General features: G+C 42.8%; 1 protein-coding gene across 3 annotated transcripts in view; it reads right to left on the bottom strand.

The window, feature by feature from the left end:
- Positions 1 to 414: 414 nt before the first annotated feature.
- MACIR (macrophage immunometabolism regulator) overlaps positions 415 to 12,439 on the bottom strand; it is a 28,436-nt gene continuing 16,411 nt past the window's right edge. For all 3 annotated transcript variants that reach the window (XM_066603035.1, XM_066603037.1, XM_066603036.1), the window contains exon 2: positions 415 to 3,347. In XM_066603035.1, the coding sequence (XP_066459132.1) occupies positions 2,701 to 3,327 (627 nt within the window). In that variant the 5' untranslated portion in view covers positions 3,328 to 3,347 and the 3' untranslated portion in view covers positions 415 to 2,700. The remainder of the gene's footprint in view (positions 3,348 to 12,439) is intronic.

The raw sequence follows: 12,439 nt of genomic DNA, 5'->3' as shown, positions 1-12,439 counted from the left end.
TACACTGGGTGAGAAAAAAAAAATGGAATAGTCCACCTATACTCTATATGACATGCAATACAATACACCGATTTCATTCTGCCACTAAGTAATGTCCAATATGCAGATGTATAGTTTTATGTATGATAATCCATGCACATGTAGCAAATGATTGCAATCAAAGCATTCTCAACCATAATTAACCTTGGAAGGGGTTAAACACGTTTATCAGAGAACAATCAATGGCAATCCACTGAAGTAATTCTTTCAAGCTTTTTAAGACAGAACGTACAGATGAGAACTAAAATCCAGGTCTGAAAAACTGGCCAATATAGTAAGTAAATGTATGTCTGAGACCACCTGGAAGTGCTTAATGTATGCCAGAACATTATATTGGCCATCCATTCCGTAATGAGTGAAGGGGAAAAAAATCAATTCATGTAGAGCTCGTTTATTTGTACTGAATGGACTGTTACTACGGACCTATGGCAGCAAGATTGGCAACAACTGGGAAGATACCACAAGGACAAATGGTTTGTAAATTAGTAACACGAGTATAATCTTAATTGGCAGTATAGAGCTCTTCTTCAGGCTTCTATAATTATGTCAGTTTCTCCTTAGCAAAATACAACATATTTACTATGGCAGGCAGGCTGCCAATTCATCATCTGCAAGTCAATGCCAGAGCCACAGTTTACAGTCTGTTGCTAAGGAAAAAGTCAGAAAAATCTGAAAACAAACGAGAAAGGTGCAAAAATGGAAATGTACTTTAAGGCCACCTTCACACGTGTTGTATTCGCCACGGGCTTTCGTCAGCGGAAAATCTGCAGCAAATCCGCACCAAATCCACAGTGACCAAATTCACACCTAAATAGTGTGGTTTTAGCCACAGTCTTAATTGTGGATCTGCTGTGGAATTTAACCCTTGTATATCAAGGGTTGAATTCCACAGCATTTGTGGAAATTTCCCGCAGCATGTGAAGAAGATTTTAGAAAATCTCCTCTGCGTGGGTTGTACTGTAAATGCTGTGGAATTTCCATCCCAGTGTAAAGGTGGCCTAAAGGGGTTTTCAAGGATTTTAAAAAATTAGGGGAAAAAAGGCATTAAAAGATTAAAATAAAAAATAATAAAAAAAAAATTACTCACCTGATAAATCACACTCTGTCCCAGTGCCCCTGGTCATAGTTAATTTTCCTGCAGGGGTCACAGGCTGAGTCCTATTGAAGTGAATGATACACAGCCTGCAGTACCAACCCTGGCCACTGCAAAGCGAACGGAGCTGTGTGCTTGCTGCTGCAAAACAGCTAGAAATGAGACAACCCCTTTAAGAAAGACATAATCCAGAAAGGGTCTAAAAACAAAAAGAACATAATAACCAGACATTTAATTTCATTATTATAAACCGATGCATGTTTGGTTTGTTATCCTAGGCAGACTTTATAGTAACATCTATAGTCAAATATTACTTTTTTTGTCATCACTTTTGTAATATCTAGTACGGATATTGAAAATAAACCTTGGTTTCAAAAAGAAGTCATCCATCTATAGTCACATCAAAAACAAGTACGTATGTTAACTCAAAGATTTGGTAGTGGGAACCGCTTCCAGACAAAGGACTGTATTCCCATATAGGTGAAGACCTCATACTGTTAGAATTAAAAGATCCGGCAAGAAATCTACAAACTGGACAAGGTTTTACAATACCTTCATCTCTGAAAAAGTTTCTGTACAGCAGGTAAGTGGTTAAAGGCTACAAGTGCTATTGAAGAAGAGACTTTTATTAGGATTTTTTCCAATATAGGACACATTATAGGACTAGATGTTCCGGGTCTGTTCAGCATTGCGGTAATCTCAAACACACTGAGTGGGCATAGACAATATGGTGCATCGTATGACATTACACACCACTTGTTTATCTCACATAAACCCTATCCATCTGTACGGATAATTCCGTCAGAGCAGCCGGCACACTTCACATCTTAGTAGTATACCCAAGCACTGTCAAGTTTATAATTAAAATTATATATATATATGTATATAGATATTGCTCAATACTACTAGTACAAAGTAAACTTAAAAGAAAAGTAGGTTAAAAAAAAATTCATGAAAAACATTGAACTGGTCACTGGGTCGAAATCCACAGGCGGCAGATTTCATTCTCTGAAGAAAGGATGGCAAGAAAGGGCTTGAGTGCCGTCTATATAATCACCCATATATTAAAACTACTACAGTATATATTAATCTTAAAACATTCAGCAAGTAAACAACAAAACGAGTACTCAAGGGTGTTTTAGTATATAAATGATAACTTATCCACGCACATGTATCTTAAGTTCAGTCATTGAGTAATCTAAAGGTTATCAACCACAACATATTTTAGTGTAAAATCAGCAAAATCCTTCTCTTCATTGATTCAATTAAAACTGTCCAAAAGTTCCTCGCGATTATCAACCCCTAATTATTCCGCTAACTAACCCTAATGCCACACTCAGTCTCGTTCCTTGAAGAAAGAAATGGCTTGAAAAACTATGCACCTCAAGAAGCTGGTAAATCAAGTGGCTTCAGTAAGATGCTTGATGCCACATCGTAGGAGTTGACAACCTATTTGCAGATGCTAGCTCTACAACATATCCACTACATTGTGTAGCACAGATGGTTCTTTAAGTGGTTTTCAAATGTGCTACAAGAAAGGTGCAAGATAAAATCAGAATTTCTCCTCTTCAGGTATTATTTCTTGCAAAGACACGATCGCCCCTCAGGGTAAGATGCTGGAGTTGGTACTGCAACACTTCTGTGTCTGCCGATTCCTTGATGTTCATCTTATCTAGGTTGAGGTAGTCCAAGGACTTTGAATGTATCCTCTTCCCTTTAAGAAGACAGAGTGGTAAAGGACCATGAACAGCCTTGTAAGACTCATATGGAATAACTTTATTGCACTTATCCCCTGAGCTTGGCATTCGCCTTCGTCTCCTTCCGTTTATGGCAGGAATTTCATATGGCTGATAGTGACGCCCTTTAGCTTTATATATTCGAGAGGAGCGGGAAAGTCCAGAATCATGCTGCTTGGCACGCAAAGATGGTATGGCCTCAGCAGAACTCTCTTCTGTTGCTGCACACTTGTGTGCCAGCTTCAGAAGCTCTTCTCCGGTGGTAAACCCAACTAAATAATTGGAATCCATGTGAAGAATCTGATAACCTGACACAGTCCTACGAATTGGGGAGCATGGTGTACTAGAGCAGCGTGGTTTCTCAGGTTCAACTTTTAATGGAGAATTCCGTTCTATTGTGCTAGAAAGAGGTATAGAAGAAATACTAGTCCTCTTATCCCCTTTAATATCCACTTCCATTTTGGAGTTTCCAATGGATCCTAAAAAGACAGAAAAAAACATTTGTTTATGCAATCTTATATATATAACAAATCTTTTATTTATATGTACCTGTAGATCATCAAGCCAATCACACGCGCCACAAATCTGGACTGTTTAAGACATTGTTATTGAAAAGTTACAATAGCCCAGGAAAGACAGTTGTATAGTGAAAATACTGTAATCCCGAAGTCATTGTAACTCAAGGGACCTCTATAGTTTTCCTACCAGAAGTGATAGCATATTGTTAGGATATACCATCAATTTTTCTTATGCTCCTTCCTTCACCTGTGTGGATTTGACTTGGTCCATATGACAGCAAGGATGGTCACTGACTAACTGCCATCCATGTAGCTGCACAGGGCGAACAGGAGGCAAAGTACTTTCTAAGTACTTCTGACAGTTCATTCTATCATTTCTGGGGAACGGAGGTTTAGAATTACTGATCTACTTCCAATGAACTACCCTGATGATAGGCCATCAATATCTTACAATTGGACAACCCCTTTAACAAATGAAGTACCCTGCCACTACAGACTTTCTTTAGGTTACAAAATATTCAACTACTTTTTAATAAGTATTCAGAAATAATGGCACAGTTCTAAGAATTATTAAAGGGGTTATCTCGCGAAAGCAAGTGGGGTTAAGCACTTCTGTATGGCCATATTAATGCACTTTGTAATATACATCGTGCATTAAATATGAGCCATACAGAAGTTATTCACTTACCTCCCCTGCGCTGGCGTCCCCGTCTCCATGGCTCCGTCTAACTTCAGCGTCTAATCGCCCGATTAGACGCGCTTGCGCAGAAGGGTCTTCTGCCTTCGGGTCTGTCTGGCAGCAGCGGAGTTCTGGCCCCGCCCCCTTCTACGCGGCATCGCGTAGCTCCGCCCCCGTCACGTGTGCCGATTCCAGCCTCCTGATTAGCTGGAATCGGCATATGTGATGGGGCGGAGCTACGCGATGACGCGTAGAAGGGGCGGAGCCAGAACGCTGCTCGTGCCAGACCGAGCCGAAGGCAGAAGACCCTTCTGCGTAAGCGCGTCTAATCGGGCGATTAGACGCTGAAGTTAGACCGAGCCATGGAGACGGGGACGCCAGCGCAGGGAAGGTAAGTGAATAACTTCTGTATGGCTCATATTTAATGCACGATGTATATTACAAAGTGCATTAATATGGCCATACAGAAGTGCTTAACCCCACTTGCTTTCGCGAGACAACCCCTTTAAGTGTTATCAATGCTTTAAGTTTGAGGTTAGTACGTTTAGATTGAATCTCGAAGACAATATGGCCCAGCAATGCATCTATATAAAAATGAACCTTATCTTTAAGAAGAAGAACACGGTCCATTTTCAGATGAGACAATAGTGTCACAGCAGAAAGCACTTCAGAAGGCAGCTGTGCAGAACAATAATGTGGAGGTAGCCGTGGGTACTGTTTCTATGGCTGCAACATGCTAAATCCATTGGTACGCAAATAGTCCATTTACCCAGTCTGATAGGAAAATAAAAATAAATAATGGAACTGAAGGAAAATAAATTCATTTTGCTTAGGAACAATGCAACTTAATTCCAAAAATCTTCTTACGGATTTGAATGAAGATAAACAATTCCAGATTTTGTAGCCAAAATTATAAAATAGTGAGTATCTTAAACGCATGAAAAAATGCCATACATATAGGTGACCCGTTTAAAAATAATAATATCCACCGAGTCTCCTGGCATGTCCAAAACTTTTTCTAATCTGTGGTCCATCAATGGTGCAATCTTGAGGTTTCTCCAACTACCCACATGAGAACATGATGGCCTCATCGGCTGCGCTGAGTAGGCTATAGAGGCAGTGCCTTTAGAGAGGCATCACCTCTATTATATATTCACACTGAAAGGTCCAAAACAAAATTTCAAAAAGCTACGCCAAATCTTGGTTTTATTACAAACTCATTCCCGTGACAGCTCAATACGTGTATAAAGGATGGCGCTTGCTCTTCTTTACACTATTTTAATTCAGAGTTTTGCTTTTATTGACCCTCTGTTTGTAAATGATGGCTTTCTAAATTTAGTGTGTTGTGTCCCAGATCTTTTCACAATGTACCGTTATAAGCAGAAGACAAATAAATTGCACAGTGCTCACAGTAAGCTAAAATGCTAAAGTTCACCTTGCAATAATCAAACATGCCAAGAAATGGAGACATCATGTCCCACTTCTACAAAGGAGCCACATTATAGAGAACAGAAAGAAGGTTGGTACCGTGATAGCTAGTAGAACAAGGTTACTACTCTCAGTAAGGAGTTACCAATGGGCTAATTTACACAGGCAATTTTCTTCTCAGACCGACAGTGTGAGATGGAAAAACTGAAGAAGGTCCTATTTTCTTGAGATTCACGTGCAAGAATATGACTTGCAATGTGCGGTACATCACATGGCTCACCAGCCGGGTGTCAGTGTGCTGTCTAAGGCAAGTCATGCTCGAGATTACCTGTTACGGCCCCCTGTCCACAGGCGTTGCGAAGTCCCACGGCGGAGATTCGCTGCGGGAGCTGCCGCCCAGGAGCCGGGAGATGAATTTCTGCGGTCAGCCTATCTGACAGATAGGCTGACAGCGGAGAATCGCGGCAATTCGCAGCATGCTGCGGATGGCCAGCCGCAAGCGGAGAATCGCAATGATTCTCCGCTCGTGGACACGGGGCCGGCGCTTTCCATAGTAACGCTATGGAAAGCTTCAGACGGCGTAATTCGCCGGCAATTTACCATCGGTGAAATCACGCCCGTGTACAGGGGGCCTAAATACATCCTAAAACCCTGTTTACATGGGATGAGTGTCAGGTAAACGAAGCCCAAGAACATGTCCCAGTGAAGCTCGCTCCTGTGCCGTTACACCGGAGCGAGTATCACTGGATCACTCACAGCGCTGCTGGCATGGAAGCGGAGCCGGCTGGGGAGCGTTCTCCCCCCACCTGCCGCCATTCCCTGTAAGCAGGCAGTTGTTCAGAACTGAACGAATGCTGTTTACACTGAATGGCACAACGTTCAGTTTTCAGCATGCAGAAACTGAACGACTAAATGACTATACAGCAGTTGTTCAGTCTCTGCATACATTTACGCAGGACGACTGCTCAAAAAGAGCAAGAATCATAGCTAATTTTGAGCAATCCTCCGGTATAAATGGCCGATTACTGAGAACAATAAACTACGTAGAACAGCACACACTACACATGACACTTTCTCTTCTCCATTTAGCTGTAAAAAAGGGGATGTAAAATCATTTAAGACCTGTGAGTAAAGACCTTAAGGAGTTGTCTGTTATTTTTATTTTATTTTTACTGCAGAGAATGTTATAAAATAATAAAATAAACTGACTCACATTCAATCATCCATGGCTCTAGACCTCTCTGCCAAGCTGCAGTGATATTTCGTAGTGGTGGGCAGTGGTCTTACAGTAAGTAGTACACCAATTGTTATTTATACACTTATTGTAAAATAAAAAAATTAGGCACCTAGAAGGAGTTTTTGGAATTAATAAATCGTTCTGTGTGATTGTAACGTTGATATAAGTAAGTAATTACAATATCACAGTAAAAGGATAATTAAATGCGGAAAATTGCAGATTTGAAGGGAGGCTCTAGTACCCTGTTGGACCCCTCTAGCTCAAATGTGAGATGTGATACGGGCAGACATGGAGGCTCTAGTACCCTGTTGGGACCCCTCTAGCTCAAATGTGAGATGTGATACGGGCAGACATGGAGGCTCTAGTACCCTGTTGGGACCCCTCTAGCTCAAATGTGAGATGTGATATGGGCGCGCAAAGAGGCTCTAGTACCCTGTGGTACCACCTCTAGCTTGGATGCAAGATGTGATACGACCAGGCATGGTGGCTTTAGTCCCTGTTGTACCACCTCTAGCTTGATTGTAAGATATGATACAGCCGGGCATGGAGGCTCTAGTATCCTGTTGTACTGCCTCTAGCTTGGATGTAAGATATGATACGGCCAGGCATGGAGGTTCTAGCACCCTGTTGTACCGCCTCTAGCTTGTATGTAAGATGTGATACGGCCAGGCATGGAGGCATACAGCTTCCATATGGTATGCTGCGGCATATCGCTCTATATTTGCTGTAACTGAGCTTCTAGATCATACAAACTCGTAGGCTGTTGAATTTGGCATCCCAGATGGTCCCATACATGCTTTATTAGTGATAAATCTCGTGTCTGTGCAGGCAGTGGAAGTGTGGCAATATTATGGAGACATTCCTTGTGTGTTGAGCCGAGCATTATCCTGATGGAAAATGCCTCTTGGAAGTCTGACCATGAGAAGAATACATTTGGCTGCAGGGTGTCCTGAACATATCGCTGAGCTGTTTTTGTCCCTCGTACCACTATTAGGGGTGACCTACTGTCGTATGCGATGCACCCACCAGACCACACACCAACAGTGGAGGCAGCGAGCTGCTCAACAAGAAAGACAAGATTGAGGCACTCACCCCTAGGTCTCCAGACACGAAAACGCCTGTCAACAGTGCTTAAATTAAACTTGCAATCGTCACTGAAGACAACCCTGTTCCACTCATTAGCAGTATAATTTCATCGTTCATAACACCACTGCAAACGGAGGAAACAGTGGGTAGGTGCCAAAGGCGGCACATGTAATGGGTGCCGTGCCGTGAGACCAAATGTCCTTCAGCCAAATGACTGGAAATGGTACCAATATACAAAGGAGCCTGTAACAATGTTACCAGCCTCTGGATGGCAGACAACAAAACAGTTGGAGCTGCTCATGCTAGTTAGATGATCAGACTACCATCTCTACTGGTGGTCTGCAAAGGGGATCCTGAGCCTAATCTCCCTTTGTGTCTACCCCCACAAATCGACTGGTCCCAAAGCCTTCTAACAGTCTGGTTAGAACAGCCCAGTTGGTGGTCAATTCGACCATTCAGCTTCTCACATTCCAATAATGCGCCCCGTCTCACACTCTGTTAACTGGGCAAAATCTTTTTAATTGCTTCATAAAGCCCGTCTAGTGGTCAACAATCTACATAAGTGAAAGTAGCCTCTGACAGCCTTTTTATAGGCCAAGGGTGAAACCACTTTCAATAGGCCTCAGTTGGCAAGACACTGCAAGTCTTAAAGGGGTTGTCCCGCGAAAGCAAGTGGGGTTATACACTTCTGTATTGCCATATTAATGCACTTTGTAATGTACATTGTGCATTAATTATGAGCCATACAGAAGTTATTCACTTACCTGTTCCGTTGCTAGCGTCCTCGTCTCCATGGTGCCGTCTAATTTTCAGCGTCTAATCGCCGGATTAGACGCGCTTGCGCAGTCCGGTCTTCTTCTTTTCTGAATGGGGCCGCTCGTGCCGGAGAGTGGCTCCTCGTAGCTCCGCCCCGTGCCGATTCCAGCCAATCAGGAGGCTGGAATCGGCAATGGACCGCACAGAAGCCCTGCGGTCCACCGAGGGTGAAGATCCCGGCGGCCATCTTCACCAGGTAAGTAAGAAGTCACCGGAGCGCGGGGATTCAGGTAAGCACCATCCGGTTTTCTTTTTTAACCCCTGCATCGGGTTTGTCTCGCGCCGAATGGGGGGGCTATTGAGAAAAAAAAAAACCCGTTTCGGCGCGGGACAATCCCTTTAATAATTTGCATATCGGACTCAGATGTAACTGCATGCTGAGTTTTGCAGCGAGTCTTTACCTGTTCACTGGATAGCTGTACGAATACGGCAAGGGGCAGTTTGAATAGAGTGGTAGTCAAGCCAAGTGCATTGATGCTTCATTCCAACTTCATGGGACTGACAGAGACAGCCATCAATAACAACACTGCTCGATGCAAAGTCCATTTAACTCCTTTCGGCTGCAGCCTGCAACCCCCTCCACCAACCTTCACATTTTTCCTCTCCACTTTCAAAAAAAACCTTTTTCTACTTTGCCGGTGACATAGCTACATACTATTTAAGGCGGAATAAAGAATTATTTGCCCCATCGAGTTCAGCCTATTACCCCTCAATGTTGATCCAGAGCAAGGCAAAGAGAACACACCACTGCTGGCTGTGTATCCCCAGCTAAAATACTGAGGAAGGTGTGAAACGGCTCCGAAACACATCTATTATTATATGCTGGATTAATTTTTAATAAAAACAGAGGAGTCAAGCTCATCAACATGTCTTGCGCCTCTTTGTGTTAAATGGGATTGCACCTATAACTATATTTTTTTGCTACATTTATCTCATGTACTTGCATGTCCCCCTTGGAAGGTGTGACATTTTGTGGACTGGCTGCACCCCCTCAGACTCGTCAAGAATCGATCAATCTCCCTCCCATACATAGAATAAGGCCCCCTGTCCACGGGCGTGATTTCGCTGGCGGTAAATCACCGGCAAATCACGCCGGCTGAAGCTTTCCATAGCGTTGCTATAGTGATTCTCCGCTCGCGGCTGGCAATTCGCAGCATGCTGCTAATTCCCCCGATTCTCCGCAGTCAGCCTATCTGTCAGATAGGCTGACCTGCAGAGAACCGCCTGCCGGCTCCTGCTGGATGGATTGGAGAGGGGTGAGTCTGGCGGGGGAGGGGGGGAGGCCGATCAGCAGCGAGTTGCAATAATCGAGCAGAGAGTGGATGAGGGCAACATTGAGCGTTTTCAGCGTGTCCACGGTGAGAAAAGGGTCGATTCTTGCAATGTTCTTGAGGTGCAGCTGACATGTTCGGGCAAGAAATTGGATGTAAGGGGTAAGGGAGAGATCAGAGTCGAATATAACACCAAGGCAGCGGATATGCTGTCTGGGAGTTATAATGGTGCCACACACTGAGATGGAGAGGTCAGGATGAGGTCTGTTAGTAGAGGGCGGAAACACGAGGTCAGTTTTTCAGACGTTCAGTTTTAGGTAAAGAGAGGACATAGTGTTAGAGACCGCGGACAGACAGTGGGTGGCGTTCTGGAGGAATGGTGCTGTGATGTCACGGGAAGGGGTGTATAACCGGGTGTTATCAGCATAGAGTGATCCCCATATCCACTAATTTAGATACATTGTCTAATTAGAGGTCATGAGTAATTCACTTGTTGATGGATTCTATGTCCTACCACCATGATTTACATTGCTGCTCTGTGTTCTGATTGGCTGCTGTGTATAAGCAAAAGCCTATAACAAGAAACCTGCAAGTGTACTATGGAAACAACGTGTTGGAAATAACAATGGCTGAGCCATAAAGGGAGGTTGCCTATATTTACATCAATGCCCAATAACAGGTTATTATATAGACCTTCCCTGTACCCAAGGCACAATATATATAATGTATGCTGTACAAACTACTCTCCGTGATGATGGAATTAGTAATAAAATCCTCCAGACATGCGGTAAAAATATTTGTCTGCACTTCAGTCTCTTTGGGAAGAGTTTTCATTGCAGGTTAGCTTTTAGATCTACGCCTACTGATGAGATTTCTTTTATGCAGCGCTATTTTTTAATACAAGTGCCAATTGTAAAAAAAAAAAAAATGATTGGAACCCGGTTTTATTTTTATTTCAGCATCGCCTTACACATAGGATTTGACTGATCACACCATACAGCATTGTGAGACCTCCGAGGAATAGCAAGGCATGAATGTGATGAAGGATTTTCTCACTTGAAATGACACAACGAAATGTGCTAGATCTTCCAGGTCATTGAGAGAACATGTAATGTCTGGATTTTAACTTCTTGGAAACATTTTCCAGTTGCTGCTCCATCTTATGCCGTATTTACACGGTCAGAACTTGCAGGAGGAAATCACAGTGAATTTTTGCGACAGATTTGTAACAGCTACACGTGAATTCACATGCGGATTATCTCCACTGAAGTTCAATGGAGCTAATTTGTGGCTTTTCAGAGCCGAATTCACTGCTATAATAAACAAGGGGCAGTTTTTTTTGTTCCAGAGAATGTGAATAACATATAAAAATCCCAGACGTGACATTACTGGTGGAACCGAAGAAGATTCAGTCTGCATTTGGTGCAAAAATCTGCAGGTGAATCTAGACAGACGCCTGAATGTGTGAAGATGGTCTAAACCCTTCACTTTGAAAATGGACAACCCTATCCAACCTGGTAGAAAAACTTATGTACCTGTAGTTAGACACATCTTCTGTTTGGTTATATTAATTACATGCCATGTTTTGACAAATACCAAATTCTATAGGGCCGAATGTCAAGGCAAATACGATTATGGACTGTATCAAAAAGGGGCATACGTGTACATGGCGAGAATATAGTTCTACCACTTAACAAATCGCTAGTTGCATGGAATAGTGGAGAAGATTTACTAGACTATGGTCTAAATGAGATACTGTGTGCCAAAACTGTACCAAAATTTTGGTAAAACTATGCAGCTAGTAGGTTGTATAAAGTCTGACAAGAGAGTCTAAAGATGCACCAAACTTATTGTCCAGTATGAGCCACCATGATACATTTGACACATTTTTCCACACTTTAGGATCTGGATAAGTTGGGGGCAGAAAAGTGGCAAATGAGGTTTAACACTGATAAATGTAAGGTTATGCACATGGGCACGAGGAATACATATCACCATTACACACTAAGTGAGAAACCACTGGGAAACACTGACATCGAAAAGGACTTGGGGATTTTAGTTAACTGTAAGCTTAACTGGAGCAACCAGTGTCAGGCAGCTGCTGCCAAGGCAAATAGGATCATGGGGTGTATCAAAAAAGAGGTCTAGGGGCACATGATGAGGACATTGTTCTTCCTCTTTATAAGTCACTGCTCAGACCACACATGGAATATTGTGGACAGTTTGGGGCACCGGTACTCAAGAAGGACATTAGAGCTTGAGCGGGTACTAACGCGGGCAGCTAAAGTAATAAACAAAATGGACAGACTACAATACCCAGAGTCATTAGTAAATTTGGGATTATTTAGTTCGGAAAAAAGACGGCTGAGGGGCAACCTAATAACTATGTGTAAATATATCAGGGGACAATACTGAGATCTGTCCCATCATTTATTTATACCCAGGACTGTGACTGTAACAAGGAGGCGCCCTCTATGTCTGGCGAAAAGAAGGTTTCTACACCGACATAGAAGGGGGTTCTTTACAGTAAGAGCAG

This window comes from Eleutherodactylus coqui, chromosome 5 (assembly GCF_035609145.1).
Source record: "Eleutherodactylus coqui strain aEleCoq1 chromosome 5, aEleCoq1.hap1, whole genome shotgun sequence".
Classification (NCBI taxonomy): domain Eukaryota; kingdom Metazoa; phylum Chordata; class Amphibia; order Anura; family Eleutherodactylidae; genus Eleutherodactylus; species Eleutherodactylus coqui.
This window is presented reverse-complemented; position numbering and strand designations above follow the sequence as displayed.